At 37.0% G+C, this 19422-nt stretch overlaps 1 protein-coding gene across 1 annotated transcript in view; it reads right to left on the minus strand.

Moving 5' to 3' along the window:
* Positions 1 to 19422, minus strand: part of FRAS1 (Fraser extracellular matrix complex subunit 1) — a 443799-nt gene that overhangs the window by 93728 nt on the left and 330649 nt on the right. The window contains 4 exon segments of the mRNA XM_082464007.1: positions 4904 to 5151; positions 8432 to 8557; positions 9660 to 9791; positions 17977 to 18009. Coding sequence (XP_082320133.1) covers positions 4904 to 5151; positions 8432 to 8557; positions 9660 to 9791; positions 17977 to 18009 — 539 coding nt within the window.

Genomic DNA, 19422 nt, shown 5'->3' on the forward strand with positions numbered 1-19422 from the left:
TTTTCACATGCAAATTTGCATGGCTATGTTGTACAGTTAGTTGAGGTACGAGATCAGGAATATGAGCACGGCTGCCTGGTGATCTGGGGCAGCAGGTTTTAGTCAGCTCTCATTTCTATCCCCAGAGACCTTTGTAAGTTGACAGTTCAGAGCCTCAGTGCAAGATCATAGAATTTTCCATATTTCTTCACATCACTTGATAACAGCATGGAAGGAATCTCAAATTCATCGAAGCTGCAAAACTTCAGAAAATTTCCCCTAAATTTATACTTTAAAAGTTTCTCTATTTTTCTACATGAGTTATCAAATACAATATGCAGGCTTCCAAAAGACTACTTCCTAATATTACTGTGAGTATCCTCTGAGAGGGAATTTTTAGAAGACAGCCAAGAGTTCTAAGGTATTATCTTCTGAGATGGTGATAAACTACAAGGACAGAGCTCCTGGCTCTTGATTAGAATGAACAGCTTCTGGGCTTCCCTGGTGGCGCAGTGGTTGAGAATCTGCCTGCCAATGCAGGGGACACGGGTTCGAGCCCTGGTCTGGGAAGATCCCACATGCCACGGAGCAACTGGGCCCGTGAGCCACAATTACTGAGCCTGCGTGTCTGGAGCCTGTGCTCCGCAACAAGAGAGGCCGCGATGGTGAGAGGCCCGCGCACTGCGATGAAGAGTGGTCCCCACTTGCCGCAACTAGAGAAAGCCCTCGCACAGAAACGAAGACTCAACACAGTCATAAATAAATAAATAAATAAATAAATAAATAAATAAAAGACCGTGAATTTCTTTAAAAAAAAAAAAAAGAATGAACAGCTTCTAATTCCACATTGCTAAATTTGGCAAAAAAATGCAAATTTCATGTCAGGCACAACTTATAATTTTTCAAGTCTCAAATGACTGTTGGGTTTGAAACAGTGTGAAATCAGTTGGATTTTTTTTTTTTTCTGAAAATGCTGTCATAGTTTAAAGAAAATTACTATTTTGGGATGCCCAAGATACCATGGGTGAAAAATTCATAAGAATATAGACTTTGTCCTCTACTCAAAGCCCTTCTCACCCATTTTGTATTCATTCCCTTTTTAATTTTCTTTTTATTATTTATACATCTATTGACCCAACATTCAACAAAGGACTAGAACTTTGATGATTAACATTTATGTATGAGCTCCTCTTTTATCCTGTCCCTGGGCCTACCATCACCCTGGATCTTGTTTCTTATTTCTTTGAATTTCTTGATATAGTTTGATATAGTATTATAAAGTAGCTTCAGTTTTTTTTAACTTAAGAAAAGGGAGTTAGACACTCCTCTTGTGGAATTTATTTTTCTTTTTACTCAGTAGCAGACTGCTAAGGTCCATTAATGTTGTTCTGTGCAGCTACAGTTCATGTGTTTTGAGTGTTCTCTAATATTCCATAGAGTAAGTACACCACAAGATATCCTGTTGATGCTGATGGACATTTGGCTTATTTCAATATTTTTGCTATTACAAATAGACTACTGTTACAAATAGTATTGCTATAAACATTCTTGTATATATTCTTGTACATATCTTGAGTACCTGTGAAAGTGCCTCCTGAATAGAAATCTAGGAGAGGAACAATTAGGGCATGTGAACATTCATCCTCACAAGACAAGGCCAAATTCTTTCCCAGAGTGGTTGTTCCAATTTACAGTTCCATTAGCAAAGAACCTCCGGTAGATCTATTTCCTCTCCAACATTTGGTATTTTCATACTTGAAAATTTTTGCCAATTGAATTGGTATTAAATGGTATATAGTCTTAATTTGCTTTCCCTGATGTCTAAAAAGGTGAATGTCTCTCCTTATGTTTATTGGCCCTATGGGTTCCTCTTCTAAAATTCCTGCTGATGTCTTCTGTTCATTTTTCAAATGGATTATCTTTTTCTTCTTGATTTGCAGACGTTCTTTATATTTTCTTTGTTATTTTTGGTTATATTTGTTGTAAATATCTTTTTCCAATTTGTAACTTGTTTGTTTTTTTGTATTTATGGTGTGTTTGGGAGAACGTAAATTTAATTTTAATATAGTCAAATTTATCAATTTTTTCTTTATAGTTAGCCCTTTTTGTTTCTAGTTTAAGAAATTCTTCCTTTTCCCAATATCATGAAAATATTCGCCTATATCCTATAAAGAATTGTACACTTTTACTTATGACACTTAAGTACTTGATTTGCTACAGTTAATATCTGTGTAGGGTATGAGGTAGCAGTACAAGTTCTTGGTCTTTTTTTTACATATGAATAGTAATTTTGTGCAGATTCATGTGTTAAATAGTTTCTCCTGTTTCCACTGATCTGGCTTGCTATAGCTGTTTTATATTACGGTCCCAAGTGTGGGTCTGTTTCTGGACTCTCTAGTATATACCAGTGTATACTGCTTTCAATAGTACAGGTTTATAATGAATCCTGATACCTGCCAGGGCAAGCCCCTGCCCTCCTGTCATTCGTTTTCAGAATTTTGGCCCTTTGTTGTTCCTTATATATTGTAGAAGCAGCTTATCAAGATCATAAAAAGTCCACTGGGCTTTTGATTGGAACTCAATTGAATGGAAAGATCACTTGTGGGAGAATTGCTATCTCTTTGATACTAAATCTTCCTATTCATGAATATGGCGTATCTTGTCATTTATTTAGTGCTTTTTAAATGTCTGCCAATTAAGTATTACAATTTTCCCTGTAGAAGTACTGTCTGTTTTTTGTTAGATTTAGTCCAAAGAATATAATTTTTGTGATACTATTATAAGTGGTATCATCTCTTTAGTTACATTTACTGGCTATTTTTGCTTATGAATAGAAATGCTATCGCTCTGTTGACCTTCTATCTGGCCCCCTGGTAAATTCTCCTTTTATTTCTAAAACTTTGTCAAGAGACTCCTTTAAATTTTCTTTATAGTCAGTCATAGCATCAATTTTGTTACATTTATACCTAATATGCGTTAAGTAATATTATTATAGATAGTATCTTATTTTGAATTAGTGTATTTTTGGCTGGTGCATAGAAATCTATTAGCTATTTAAGATTAATCTTATATCATCCTCTCCATATTACAAATGAGAAAACTGAGCCCTAGGGAGTTTAGTGACTTGTCAAGGGTTATTACGCTAGTAAAAGTGGTGAGCTTAGATTAGAACCCATTCATTCTAACTATAAAACCCATACCACCCCTTCCTTACTTGTTTTCTTGCAGTACATAGCAAATTGTGTACAGGAAACCACCATTAAGAAGCAAATCACACAGAATCCCACTTTTGCTTTTTGCTTCTCCCGACATCACTTCACCCTCTTGCAGTTCATGATACTCTAATTATGAACAGGCTGACCTGTTCCTATCCTTTTATATTCTGCTCCATTTATGACCAGGGTTTCAGATGGCTTTTCCAACTTTTCTGGATGTTCACAGCAAACTCACTAACTATGCATGTCTAGAAAAAACTTCCCCATGACATTAAGTACAAAACTCTTTTACAACCGTCAGAGAAAGTTAGTGTATAACTTAGCTAAGTCTTTAAAATATGCTATGCTTTCAGTGAGCTAGGATAATTCTTTTGGAGTCTTTCCACTCTAGTGGGTAAATTCACATTCAATCAATTTCTGAAAATACATGTTCAGTTGCCAATGGGCTTGCATTTTCATCTGCAGCTTATAATATGCAGTTGATGGGAAGGAACTGCTCCTGGAATCCTATTTTGGTCTGTCAAACATTTTTCAAGCCTTGGTGATCTACTGATTAAATCTGTATACATACATTTTTATGAATTCGTGTTTCATAAGATTCAAAAGACCATAATCTATGGTAAGAATCACCCATCAATTAAAAAACAAAATCGAAGGTGTTCTGAAACTATACTAGACCCATGAGAAGGATCAGGGTGGAACGCAGTTTCCCATAATTTAAGAAAAGACAATTTTAGGGGAAAATCTGTGCAAAAGCAACTGAAGTAATTGTTCCCAGGCCAATGCTTTATCTTAATGCTACTATTCAGGACTAGATTTTATAGCCAGACTATTCAGCTCAGAAAAGGATTACTTAAAACTATATAGTGTTTTTTTAAAAAAGGCCAGGTTATTAGTGGAAATTTTAAGATTAGCAAAGGAAAAATTCATTACTAAGAATGATTACCATTCAGACAATTATTCTTATTTTCAGCGTATTTGTCAAAACTACCCATTATTATTTTTACATGGAGAGTTCACATCTGTTTACAACATACTTCAATGAAAAATAAAATTCATTATCCTCATTATCCTTAGCTCCAGAGGTAAAGTCAAGGAAAGAGGATGAGTTAAATTTAGCCAGGATCACTTATCAAATTAAGGTCAGATTGGTGGAAAAAACAACAACAGAGTTCCTGAATGAATCTACCCTTAATCCCCGAACCACACTGCTTCTCTTGGGGCACTGGATAGAGGGTGAGTCAGGAATCCTGCCACAGGAGCATGCCAGCATTCTGTCCAGAGCTGGACCTGAGACAGACGCTGATGAAAAGTGGGCCCTGAAATACCATTACTTATTAGTCACTGGCCAGGTGAGTTCTCCTAAAATGCTCTTCTCCTAAAATTCCCATTTGAAATATTATCGATGGAACTTAAAATATGGGGACTTGGGCTTTTTGACACTGGCACTATTTCCACGTGACAATCACCCATCCTTACAAATAGGGATTTCATCAATGTTCTGCTCATTCACTTGTCTGCTTGGGAGACGGTGGGAGCAGCTGGAATAAAGAGTGTAACTACTCCTAAGAGTAGAACGATAGGGAAGGGGAGAAAAAAGTTCTTTTATGGCCATATGCCTGATGGCCCAAATATTCAGCCCTGGCATCCCTTTCTAGTCCGCCTAGTCAGAGGGTGCAGTGGACAAAAAGACAAACAGAAGAACTTACAACATAAGCAAGATGTGACCTAGTGATTATAGCTGTGCTTTTACTGGCAACGGTGATGCTCAGAGAGGCGCCAGCAGCCAGCCGAGGCCCCCGGGCCTCGGACAGTGACACCTCCACCCTCACATCCACCGTTGCTGCTGAGATGCCGTCTGTAACTGAGATCTCCATGCTGTCCTCCTGGGCAGAGGATCCATCGTGTAGATACTGCAGAACATTTTCCTCTACATCCTCATATGTGAAAGTGTCACCTTTCAAGAATAAAACAAATTGCAAAAAAACCAATTACTTCTGGGAATAACGCTTTTCATTTCCATAACACCTTTGTTCTCAGGATTTCAAAGTACATATAGTAAACTCCCAGAGTTTACAGACTCTGGGAGTTGTAAGCTAATTAGTCCAACCACCCACCCAATATAAGATTCCCTTTATACTACCCTTGCAAAAGGGTTATTTAGCCTGTCCTTCAACACGGCACAAGGTGGGAGCCTCACTGATTTGCAAGGGAGCTACTTCCACTGACGATAGCTGTAAAATTCTTTTAAGTTTTTAATCATGTTGAGCCAAAATCTGCCTCTAAGCTTCACTCATCACTCTTCGTTCTAGAGAATAAAGAACATGCTTCTGTTCTTTATGATAGCCCTTCTAGAATCTAATCTTGATACTGAAGATTTACTGAAAAAGTTAAGAAGGTAAATTATGCTAGACAAACCTGTAAGAGATCTTTGTTCTAACTGAGAACATAAGGTTTTTTAAAATTAAAAAACACTTAGAAATTGAAAAATATATTTAAAGTTAGAAACCTAAACTGTGTAAATCTAGAGTACTAACTTGTGATAGATCTGATAGGGGTGGTGTGAAAAAAAATGTCAAGGTCATAAATGTCTAAGAAAAATAGGTTTAAACAAAATTTAAAATAAAAAATTTTTAAACAGCAGGATTCATTAGAATTCTAGAATCTCCAATATTCAATATTAAAGTTTATCAAAATTGTTTGGTCACAGAACCTTTTTTATGAGAAATTCTACTTAGTGCCATGGGTCCCAATGATTCCACGAGCACAAATGAGGAACTGGTCTTCTTGGATGTTTTATTCAATTCTATTTCTTCATAGATTATTGACTGCCATGTTTGATGTTATATAATGAAACAAAATAATTTATTTATTCTTTGTATTCATCTTCTAAGCCTTCTCTTTCAACATTGTGTTAATGTGATTTACTGGTGCTAGTGGTAATGTGCCTAAAAAAAGTAATAAAACTAATACTTTACAAACATCTTTAGAATTCGTATATTAATTACACAAATATAGGTTAAATATAATGGTAAAAAACTGGGCTATGACTGTTATGCTCCTAACATAGTTCCCTTAGGATGCCAGAAATTTATCTTTTTTAAAATTTAACATCTTTATTGGAGTATAATTGCTTTACAATGGTGTGTTAGTTTCTGCTTTATAACAAAGTGAACCAGCTATACATATACATATATCTCCATATCTCCATCCTCTTGCGTCTCTCTCCCACCCTCCCTATCCCACCCCTCTAGGTGGTCACAAAGCACTGAGCTGATCTCCCTGTGCTATGCGGCTGCTTCCCACTAGCTATCTATTTTACATTTGGTAGTGTATATATGTCCATGCCACTCTCTCACTTCGTCCCAGCTTACCCTTCCCCCTCCCCGTGTTCTCAAGTTCATTCTCTACATCTGCGTCTTTCTGTCCTGCCCCTAGGTTCTTCATAACCATTTTCTTTTTTTTTTTAGATTCCATATATATGTGTTAGCATACAGTATTTGTTTTTCTCTTTCTGACTTAATTCACTCTGTATGACAGACTCTAGGTCCATCCACCTCACTACAAATAACTCAATTTCGTTTCTTTTTATGGCTGAGTAATATTCCATTGTATACATGTGCCACATCTTCTTTACCCATTCATCTGTTGATGGACACTTAGGTTGCTTCCATGTCCTGGCTATTTATTGTAAACAGAGCTGCAATGAACATTGTGGTACACGACTCTTTTTGAATTATGGTTTTCTCACGGTATATGCCCAGTAGTGGGATTGCTGGGTCGTATGGTAGTTCTATTTTTAGCTTTTTAAGGAACCTCCATACTGTTCTCCATAGTGGCTGTATCAATTTACATTCCCACCAACAGTGCAAGAGGGTTCCCTTTTCTCCACACCCTCTCCAGCATTTACTGTTTGTAGATTTTTTCAGGATGGCCATTCTGACTGGTGTGAGGTGATACCTCATTGTAGTTTTGATTTGCATTTCTCTAATGATTAATGATGTTGAGCATTCTTTCATGTGTTTGTTGGCAATCTGTATATCTTCTCTGGAGAAATGTCTATTTAGGTCTTCTGCCCATTTTTGGATTGGGTTGTTTGTTTTTTGATATTGAGCTGCATGAGCTGCTTGTAAATTTTGGAGATTAATCCTTTGTCATTTGCTTCATTTGCCAATATTTTCTCCCATTCTGAGGGTTGTCTTTTCACCTTGTTTATGGTTTCCTTTGCTGTGCAAAAGCTTTTAAGTCAGAAATCTATCTTAACGATACTTCTTTTGTTCAGTAAGTTTTTTAAAAATCTGCCTTTGTGACTCCTAAGTGCCTATTTGTTGCTCTTACAAATTCAATGTACCTTCAAGGTCAAAGATTTGACACCTCTGTCTGCAGAGATATTCAGAAAAATGCATTATTACATGCCTATTAGGAATTATATAAAGGTTTTGAGAAAATACAGATTGTCAGAATAAGTATACAGCATCCCAAGGTGACAAATTTGAAAGGGATAATATTCACTTCAATATATGAGAGCCGACTATTAAAAATTAGATTTAGTTGTGTTCTTTGCACTATTCTGTACTCCATAAACAATCAGCATGTATTATTCTTTATAATCAGGGAAAGCGCAATAAGTATTATTTTGGAAAGCTGGGCACATTACCACCCGTTTTTAGTGGGTGAAGAAACATGTAGTTTACACTCTCAGAGTCACAGTGCTTAAAATATTGTGAAGCTTCACAGACCAAAATAAGGAAGACAAATTTATCTCCATGAACAGACCATGGGAAAGTGGCAGCTGACAACTCATGTAAGGTCGTTCTAAATGCATTTACTCCAGGTTTCAGAAATCAACAAATTTTACCTACAACTTGAGGAAATAGCTTCATAGTTTTGGGGTGTGGGTAGTGGTACAGAGAAAGAAGTCCCAGATACTACAGCCAATGGACTAAACACTAAAGGTTTTTTCCTTTCTACGTATCTCTTTATAGTTTATCCCACAATGTTGATTTACTTCTTGTCTGAGACATAAAACCGACTGCAATGCGAGAACAATATTCTGTGATAACATATATGAGAAAAGAGTCTAAAAAAGAACGAACATACGCATACGTATAACTGAATCACTTTGCTGTACACCTGAAACTAACACAACATTGTAAATCAGCTATACTACAATAAAATTAAAATATTAAAAAAAAAAAAAGAAATCCAAGCAGGCCAATGACAGAGTGAGCAGCTACCTGAGGCCATGGGCCCTGGGAACCCAGCTGTGTACTTAAGGAGCACGCCATGCTGGGGAGGTTTCCGGAGCTCAAAGAGGAGTTCTTCAGGCAATGTCTCCGTGTCTCTTACTACCAACTGAAGTCCTGCAGTCAGGAGAATAGAGCATGGTGAGAAGATGTGTACATTAACAACTGTATACTCTGGGTACAGTAAAGCCCCAGGCGAGGCTGGAAGCCGTGTTGTGGGTAATCTGATGGGTAGAAGAAAGTGCTGTCTAATTTGAATCAACTACAAAAAAGAGTGAAAACTTGATAATACAGTCAGTTCCCAAATTACAAGTAGGTTCTTCCAAAAGTTAACTTACGAGTAGGTAGTTCTGAATTCAGAATACCTTTTTTCTTCCATACAAATGAGGGAATGGTAGCCCATGAAAAGGTCAGTCCTGACTGACCGGGTAGGTTTCCTTCCAGAAAATACTCTAAGAAATTGTGTTTGCTTTTCATCATTTCTTCCCTCCTCCTTTCTCTGAATCTACAGAAGAGCCAAGTTATTTTAACAATGGCTGCTCTGGCTATCACTGACATGAGAAGGAGTGGGGCAAAAGGGACAGTCATCTTTGTATCTGTGGCTTGTTTATAAGTTGGATGATAAGTAATTTTAGGCCAATACCCATAGGTAGGAACTGGATAAGGATGTGTAGAGCAAAGCTTACAAAAATCACAATACCCACTATTGGCTCTTAAGATGTTCTTGGTAAAAGAATAAACTTCTAAAAAGTAAGTATACTAATAGGTAAATAAAATCACATATAAAACAGTTGGGCCAACTCTAACTCTTCACAGCTTCTGAAGGTTATGGTGACTTGTCACTCCTACTGTTACTCTTTACTTTCTAAAGAGAAAACAAGAGCAGTCATTGAAACCACTTCCCTCTCTTCTCTTCTCTGCTCTGTGTTACTTTATATTTTAGCAATGGCAACAAATCAAACTCCTAGAGACTGGAAAATAAATTCTGTGTTGTATTCCATCACTGAGCATTGGCTTCTGAAGGGTTTATTTCCTTCTCTCCATGCTGCTTCCATATGCATGGAAATGGGCAGAGGGATGGCTATGGATGAGATGCCTGCAACTTCTGGAAGAGAAGGTCACTACTTTTTGGTAACCGTGAAGAGATTTATACAGGGACTGTTACTGAAATATGGTTCCATTTCCAAAGCCATGTTTCTTTCAGGTTCCCAGTTCTTACCTATAGAAGTGCTGCCTCCTGGGCTGACTTTAAGCAGTGGAGCTGTAACCTGGAACACTGGCGGGTGCCGATCAATGCGAAGTAAGTGAACGGTGAGGGCCATCTCTGGACTTGTGTGCCCTCCATCCGAAACTAGAAAGAGTACACACACACACACACACACACACACACACACACACACACACACATCAGTTTGTAGTCTGGTCACCTGTAGGCTAGTTCTATAAATATGTAGCCAGAAGCTTTTTTAGATTACCTTAACACTTTGAAGAGATGCTTATAAATGGAAAATGTAAGCAAGCAAGATACTGTGAGCTATTCTACAAAGCTCTTTCTACTGAATAACAAAAAAGCTAAAACCATAACAACAAAGTCATTCTAAGAAGCAGCTTTCACAACAAGGTGATATTGACAAATATTAGTGGAAGGGAAAGTAATACAAAATATGCACTCTTAGATGATGCTGGTAGAAGCTTTTATTTATGGAATACTTTAGATTCAATTCATTCTTCCAATGTTCCAGAGAAATATTTTTTTCAGGATATCTCTGTTAGAAATGATGTCTGTCTCATTAGAAAATAATTATTTAAAAGGATAGAAAATGTCTACACAGATAATTCTAATGTCATTTGTTTGGAAGTAAGCAGACCCATTTTTACCTGGTCATTATGCACGATGCACTAAATAGAAGACACCTTTGTGAATAAAACATTGACCTTAAGATTTTATTCCCCTGGATTACCTGACATCCAAGTGAGCATTGATCACTGGAGAGAAATGAAAGCAGATTTGCCAGACCCTTGATTCTTATTTCCACTTTCCTGTATCTTAACACGCCTTCCCTTCTCTAAAAGCCAGGTTTGGAGGAACACCTGCACCACCCACTCATTGTTGTATTTATCTGCAGTGCCTGTTGAGAAAACTGCACTGTTGATATTTTAAATGTGTGGTATGCTTATACATGGGTTGGTTACAAGAAACAGGTTTCCTTCACTACTTTCTCGTGGACTTAGTTAACAAGTCAGTAGGAATCTGACCTCTACTTCAGCCAAGTGAACCATCACTTAGTGACTCCTGGTAATGATTCCAACAGGTTTTAGATTTGTCTTTTCCTTGAGAACACATCTAAAAGATATGGTTGAATTTTATAAGGTACATTCCATGTCCTAGAGAAGTCCAGAAATAGCCCTACTGAAGGACAGAAGATAGTATCCCTGTGAGAATGAAGGTTTTATGGCTCTGGTCATTCAGTCAAATGTCAAAGTTATTGTATCTGCTTCTTTGTGCTCAATCTTTTGTGGTCTCTGGATGGTCAGAGGTAGGGACCAATGATTCTTAACTTTTGGGAGTTTGAGGACAAAAGTACAAACTTTTTCATAAATTTCAGTGGATTCAGGATTCTCTGAAGTCCCTGGAAACTAAGTTAAGAAGTCCCTTTATTAAATAAAAATAAATGATCGCAAAATACAATTCTATCTTTTTAATGTTTTACATTGATTTTATTTTTAAGTTGGGGGGGGCCACCTCAGGGAGTCTTCACCATCCTTACCTTACAGAAGAGGAAAGGAAAGGCCCTAAAACTTAAACAGCTTTGGTCATATCGCACAGCTGTCGGTGTGACCAAGGTATATCCTTGTCTCTAAAAGTAAAGTGAGGAAAGCTGTTTTCTGGTACATGTAACATAACAACAAAATATACCATGAGGGTGAAGCGCTTTGCAAGCAAACATAAGAACTTATAATCAAAATTTAGTAATTACATGTCTAGCCCTCTCTTTAAGCAACGTTTTTGATTTCTCTGAGAGATAGTCAAACTGCCTCTTTGGTCAGATGCCTCCTGTAGGCACCATTCACCCTGTGTGTTTTCCTCGCTCTGGCTGGTTCTGTAGAGCAACTGTGCTTGTCTTGAGCACTCGGGTCAGGAATATCAGTTTGCTGTCTCAGCTTAGCTGATTAACCAAATGAGCGGTTCTCCCTCATTCCATGGGTTAATGTCAGGGCTTGGGCTTCTTGCTGCCTTAGTTCATTATGTGTCCAAGTTAAATTTTTCTCTCATATAACTCTGCTAAAAGAGATGGCTTCTTTCCTACCAGATTCCAAAAGTTTTTCTCTTTTAAAAAAAAAGGAACCTCTTATACCTTTCACAACAGTCAACTCAAAATGGATCATGGAACTAAATGTAAGCCACAAAACTACAAACTCTTAGATGATAACATAGTAAAAAACCTAGATGACCTTGGGTATGGTGATACCTTTTTAGATATGACACCAAAGACACGATTCATGAAAAAAATAATTGATAAGCTGGATTTCATTAAATTTAAAAACTTCTGCTCTGTGAAAGAAAATGTCAAGAGAATGAGAGGATAAGCCACAGTCTGGGAAAAAATATTTGCAAAAGACAGATCTGATAAAGGACTCTTATCCAAAATGTACAAGGAACTCTTAAAACTCAACAATAAGAAACAACCCAATTAGAAAATAGACTTAAAACCTCAACAAATACCTCACCAAAGAAGGAACAAATGGCAAATAAGCATATGAAAATATGCCCATCATCATATGTCAGCAGATAATTGCAAATTAAAACAACAATAAGATCCTACTGTGCACCAATTATAATGGGCAAAATTTGGAACACTGACAACACCAAATGCTTGTAAGGATGTAGAGCAAAATCAGGTTTCAGGCTTCCCTGGTGGCGCAGTGGTTGAGAATCTGCCTGGCAATGCAGGGCACACGGGTTTGAGCCCTGGTCTGGGAAGATCCCACATGCCGCGGAGCAACTGGGCCCGTGAGCCACAACTACTGAGCCTGCGCGTCTGGAGCCTGTGCTCTGCAACAAGAGAGGCCATGATAGTGAGAGGCCCACGCACCACGATGAAGAGTGGCCCCCGCTCATGGCAACTAGAGAAAGCCCTCTCACAGAAACGAAGACCCAACACAGCCAAAAATAAATTAATTAATTAATTAATTAAAAAGGCTTCCCCCCTCTGCCCCCCCCGCCTTTAAAAAAAAAAAAAAAGGAGCTCTCATATATTGCTAGTGGGAATGTAAAATGGTTCAGCCACTTTGGAAGACAGTTTGGCTGGTTCTTATAAAACTAGACATACTCTCACTATACATACAATTCAGCAATTGCACTCCTTGGTATTTACCCAGAGGAGCTGAAAACTTAGGTCTACACAAAAAACCTGCACACAGATGTTTATAGCAGCTTTATTCATAATTGCCAAAACCTGGAAGCAGCCCAAGATGTCCTTTAGTAGGTGAATGGATAAACTATGGTACAGCTGGACCATGGAATATTATTCAACACTAAAAATAAATGAGCTACCAAGCTATGAAAAGAAGGAGGAATCTTAAATGCATATTACTAAGTGAAAGAAGCCAATGTGAAAAGGCTACATATTGTATGAGTACAACTATATGATATTCTGAAAAGGGTAAAACTATGGAAGACAATAAAAATAGTGGTTGCCAAAGGTGGGGGGAGGTGAATAGGCAGAGCACAGAAAATTTTTACGGCAGTGAAAATACTCTGTATGATATTATAATGATGGAAATGCCGTATGGCAAAAATGCCATACCTTGGTCTAAACCCATAGTATGCACAACACCAAGAGTGAACTCTAGAGCAAACTGGACTTTGGGTGATTATGATGTGCAAATGTAGGTTTATCCTTGGTAAAAAGTGTACCATTCTAGTGAGTGATGTTGATAATTGGAGAGGCTATGCTATGCATGTGTTGGGGCAGGGGGTATGGGGAAAATGTCTGTACCTTCCTCTCAATTTAAAACAAATATATTTATTTATTTATTTTGGCTGCACGGGGTCATAGTTGTGGCATGTGGGACCTTTAGTTGCAGCATGCAGGAATCTTTTAGTTGCAGCATGTGGACTTCTTAGCTGTGACATGCATACGGGATCTAGTTCCCTGACCAGGGATCGAACCCATGTCCCCTGCAGTGGGAGCACGAAGTCCCACCTCCTGGACCACCAAGGAAGTCCCCTTCCTCTCAATTTTGTTGTAAACCTAAAACTGCTCTAAAAAATTAAGTCCAAAGTAATTTTTTTTTTTAAATCACTCAACAGTAAAAAAAAGAACCTTAGGCAGAAACAAGATAAATTAATTTAAGGTCGGCCCAAGGTCCATTTCCTTTACTCTGTATAATAGGTTCATGGATCATTTAACTTAAAGTCCTGGAGAAGGTTAATAGTTAACCCCTTCACCTATTCAAGCTTTCAGGTAAGTATTGAGGCTTGGAAACCAAACTGGCACACTACCATGATACTTGTTTTGCATGACCATAACACATACAGACAGACTAAATTAAATATCTCATACTCAGAGTCAGAAACTTGTATTAAAATCCTGGTTCTACTGCTTACCAGGTACGGAAACATGAGCAGATTACTACTCTAATGACCCTTAGTTTCCTCAGCTTTCAAATGCTAAAATAAAACCTGTCCTTACAATATTGTTATTAGGATTAAATAAGACAGCTTATATTGCAAATTGTTTTGTAAAATGTAAATTGCTATAATCTGTTGTATCTTATTACCGATGTATGAATTATCTAGAAGTCTGTCACTAGAAATGAGCTGATACTAGGTTCTTTTCAACAATGACAGAACACTAGAAAAAGAAAATAAAAGGCATCTAAATCAGAAAGAAAGAAATAAAACTGTCACTATTTGCAGATAACATGATATTATATATAGAAAACCCTAAAGAGTCCACCAAAAACCAAGAGAACAAATGAATTCAGTACAGTTGCAGGATGCGAAATCAATACATAAAAATCCGCTGCATTTCTATACACTAATAACAAACTAGTAGAAAGAGAAATTAAGAAAATAATCCCAGTTACAATTGCATCAAAAAGAATAAAATACCTAGGGATAAATTTAACCAAGGAGGTGAAAGACCTGTACAATGAAAACTATATGACATTGATGAAAGAAACTGAAGACATGAATAAATGGAAAGATATTCCACACTCATGGATTAGAAGAATTAATATTGTCAAAATGACCATAGTACCCAAAACAATTCCAAATTCAATGCAATCTCTATCAAAATTCCAATGGCATTTTCCACAAAAATGAGACAAACAATCCTAAAATTTGTATGGAACTACAAAAAAAACCCCAAATATCCAAGCAGTCTTGAGAAAGAAGAACAAAGCTGGAGGCATCATGAGCCCTGATTTCAAACTGTATTCCAAAGTTATAGTAATCAAAACAGTATGGTATTGGCATAAAAACAGATATATAGATCAAAGGAACAGAATAGAGAGCCCACAGATATAAGGTCAATTAATTTATGAAAAAGAACAAAGACTATAAAATGGGGAAAGGACAGTCTCTTCAAGACATGGTGTTAAGAAAACTGGACAGCCATATGCAATAGAAGGAAACTGAACCACTAGCTTATACCATACACAAAAATTAACTCAAAATGGATTAAAGACTTGAACATAAGACCTGAAACTATAAAACTCCTAGAAGAAAACATAGGCAGTAAGCTCCTTGACATCAGCCTTGGCTTTTTGAATTTGACAACAAAAGCAAAAATAAACAAGTGGGACTACATCCCATTTGCACAGCAAAGGAAGAAGCTTCTGCACAGCAAAGGAAACCGTCAACAAAATGAAAAGGCAACCTACAGAATGGGAGAAAATATTTGTAAATCATGTATCTGATGAGGGGTTAATATCCAAAAAAAAATATATATATATATATATAAAGAACTCATACAACTTAATAGCAAAAAAACCCACAATCTGATTTTAAAAATGGGCAGAAAATCTGAAACATTTTTCAAAAAAGATACAGAGATGGCCAACATGTTCATGAAAAGTTTCTCACTCACTAATCATCAGGGAAACGCAAATCAAAACCACAATGAGATATCACCTCACACCTCTTAGAATGGCTATCATCAAAAAGACAAAAGATAACAAGTGTTATGAGGGCATGGGGAAAAGGGAACCTTTTTGTACTGTTGGTGGGAATGCAAATTGGTGCGACCACTACAGAAAATAGTATTAAGGCTCCTAAAAAAATTAAAACTAGAACTGCCACATGATGTGGTAATCCCACTTCTGGGTGGGTATCCAAAGGAAATGAAATCAGTATCTCGAAGAGATATATGCACTCCCATGTTTATTGCAGCACTATTCACAACAGTCAAGATGTGGAAACAACCTAACTGTCCACTGGTGGATGAATGGATAAATAAAACTTGGGAATATAACGTACAGCATAGTGACTATAGTTAATAATACTGTATTGCATATTGGAAAGTTGCTGAGAGCAGATTTTTAAAGTTCTGATCACAAGAAAAAAAAATTGTAACTATACATGGTGACAGATGTTAACTAGACTTATTGTGGTGATCATTTTGCAATATATACAAATATCAACTTATTATGTTGTACAACTGAAAATAATGCAATGTTATGTGTCAATTATACCGCAATAAAAAAAATAAAAAACCAATGACACAACCCTAAAATTTACTATTACTATTTACTAAATTTACTATTAATTCACGTGTGACTTTTTAACCCTCAAAGAAGAAAAGAATATTTGAGAGTTTGAGGGAGATAGAGGTAGGGAGATTTATCCCTACCTGAAATATAATAGGACATATGGATGGTTGATTCTAAGGGAATAATCAATCCCAACCAAACAGCTGTTTAAGGATTTATGGTCATCCATCCTCACTCTAGACCTAAGTAAGAAAGCCTGTCTCTATTTTGCATCAGCATAGATGCCAGGTCTGATTCTGCTTTTGCTTATTGGCACTCAGCTTGTATTGTACTTGAACTAAAACTAGGATGCTGAGGTCTATACACAGTTATCACAGCTCACTGTCTGGGTCATAACACTTCCAACAGAAGGCTGTTTTATCTACATTGAAAATCTGTTGTTTAGTGTAGCCACCATCATTAATGATCTTAGCTAAATCATCTGGATAACTTGCTGCAGCTTCTGCACCAGCACTTACTGCTTCACCTTGCACTTTTATGTTAAGAAGACGGCTTCTTTCCTTAAACCGCATGAACCAACCTCTGCTAGCTTCAAACTTTTCTTCTGCAGCTTCCTCATTTCTCTTAGCTTTCATAGAATTGCAAAGAGTTAGGGCTTTGCTTTGGATTAGGCTTTGGCTTAAGGGAATATTGTGGCTGGTTTGATCTTCTATCCAGACCAATAAAACTTTCTTCCTATCAGCAATAAGGCTGTTTTGCTTCCTTATCATTTGTGTGTACACTGGAGTAGCACTTTTAATTTCCTTCAAGAACTTTTCCTTTGCATTCACAGCTTGGCTGTTTGGCACAAGAGACCTAGCTTTTGGCCCATTTTGGCTTTTGACATGCCTTCCTCACTAAGCTTAATCATTCCTAGTTTTTGATTTAAAGTGAGAGATGTGTGACTTTTCCTTCACTTGAAAACTTAGAGGTCATTGTAGGGTTATTAACTGGTTTAATTTCAATATTGTTGTGTCTCAGGGAATATGGAGGCCTGAGGAGAGGGAAAGAAAGAGAGGAATGGCCAGTTGGTGGAACAGTCAGAACACACACAACTTTTATTAAGCTTACTGTCTTATACGGGTGTGGTTTCTGGTGCCCCAAAACAATTACAATATTAACATCAAAGATCACTGCTCACAGATCACTACAACAAATATATTAATAATGAAAAAGTTTGAAATATTGCAAAAATTACCAAAATGTGACACAGAGACAGGAAGTAAGCAAATGCTTCTGGAAAAATGGCACCGATAGACTTCTTTACACAGCGTTGCCACAAACCTTCAACTTGTAAAAAATGCAGTATCTACGAAGCACAATAAAGTAAAGTGCAATAAAACGAGGTAAGCCTGTATGTGCCAATCACTGTTTTGGGAGCTTTACACATATGTAATTATTATTTATTATCCTCATTGATGGATAAGGCATTCAGGTACAGAGACGTTAAGAAACTATTCCAAAGTAGGCTGAACCCCAGGCAGACTGGATCCAAAGTCTAAGATCTTAATCATTATTACCTCTTTTTAATAGATATTAGGACAAGTTGAAACTGGGCTTAAAGAACACTAATCTTTGGTATCCTTGGTGGATTATAATTATTTTTTTCTATGAATACAAAGTTAAGCTATTACTATTTTAACGAGCCATGTGATTATTTTAGAAGAAACTTATGTAACTTTTAAGTTGTTCTTAGAAAATAGCTAAAAGTAATGATGAAGAGAGCAAAAAGAAGGAAAAATTTCATTTTCTAATAAAATTGAGATTAAAATTTTCACCTGTGAAGTGGAATTTCACTGAGTCTGGGAGACCTGAAAGAACAGAAGAGAGAAAATCAGTATACTAAACATTTTGGGGTCAGAAATAGATGGGAAAGGTACAAAATATAGGGCAGAGGTTAGAAAAGTAAAGGACATTTTATCCTAAATTATTATGACTTAAGGAAAGATCACCAGGTTGTCTGCTAATGTTATATTGACTTTAATGGTGCCAACACTAATTTTAAGTAACAAAAAGAACCAAAGAGTGGAATAATTTTATATCACATCAGTTAGAGTGATTTATAATACATTCATTCAGATCCCATTTTACCAGTACATAAAATCCTACAAATCGGTGAATGTGGGTGATGTCGTATATCACTGACAAGGCTTTCTGCTGGGTCAATTCCATTGTAGAATATAGTGATGCCTGGGACATTGATTTACACACTATAACAGTGTAAGAGATTTATCTCGTGGCATTTATCCCGTAGATTATACAGGATAGGAGTCTGCTCTCTCTAAAAAGCTCTAGGAACACAGGCGATCATAGTGGATTCGGAAATAACCTCAACCAGGGCTGACATGTTTTCTTTCCCTCTAAGCCCAGGATAACCTGAGTTTCTTGTAAAGTAGGTCTTGTAAAGTTGGGGTTAGAGGACCATGAACATTTTCACTGGCTATGAGTTATCCAGTTAGTAAACACTGGGGATACTCTTAGAGAAGAGGTCTATCCCAGAGCTTAGGGATTTTCAATCTAATTGAGGAGTTAATTATTTTCTAGACAATTGCATCTATAATGGCATATTAAATAATGGCAAATATTACTTTAAATGTTTGCCATACTTGAAAACATAACTCTAAAATTATTCAACCCGTGTTCAACTCACCATAAGAAATCACCAACTGTTCTGTATGATTAAAGCTACTATATAAAAATAATACTCTATATTAATCGTGTTATGTGACACATACATCTTAAAGATTATAAAGAAACAGTCTTCAAGATTTTTAGAATCATTCCAAAGCACAGAAGTATTTAGGGGTAGGGACTTAAAATTCAGCAGCTTTGAATACTGGGTCAAGGGGAGACATAATGGGTGGCAAAGGATTAAAGCTATCCTGGCTTAGTGGAAGGGCACACACTTGCTTGAATTAGAAATGTAGTTATTCTTTTGCTCAATCTTCCCTTCTTTAAAAAAGGTGTCTTCGTCAAATCCTGGTTTTAATCCCAAAGGTTGCCTACATGGGACCTTCCATGAAGTATGGCACTAGATTCCCCTCATCCACAGGCCCATCTGTCCTGGCTTCGTCCTCAAATCACTCCCATCACTGCAGTCAATGAGATCCTTATGAAAAGGCATCCTCCTATATCTTAAAACCTCCACCAGGTTCTTATTGTTCTTGGGATAAGGCTCCAAATCCCTGCAGTCTCACAGTGGCCTTAAGGTCTGCCCTCTATCT

The sequence above is a fragment of the Balaenoptera physalus genome (genome assembly GCF_965194825.1).
Source record: "Balaenoptera physalus genome assembly, chromosome: 5".
NCBI lineage: Eukaryota > Metazoa > Chordata > Mammalia > Artiodactyla > Balaenopteridae > Balaenoptera > Balaenoptera physalus.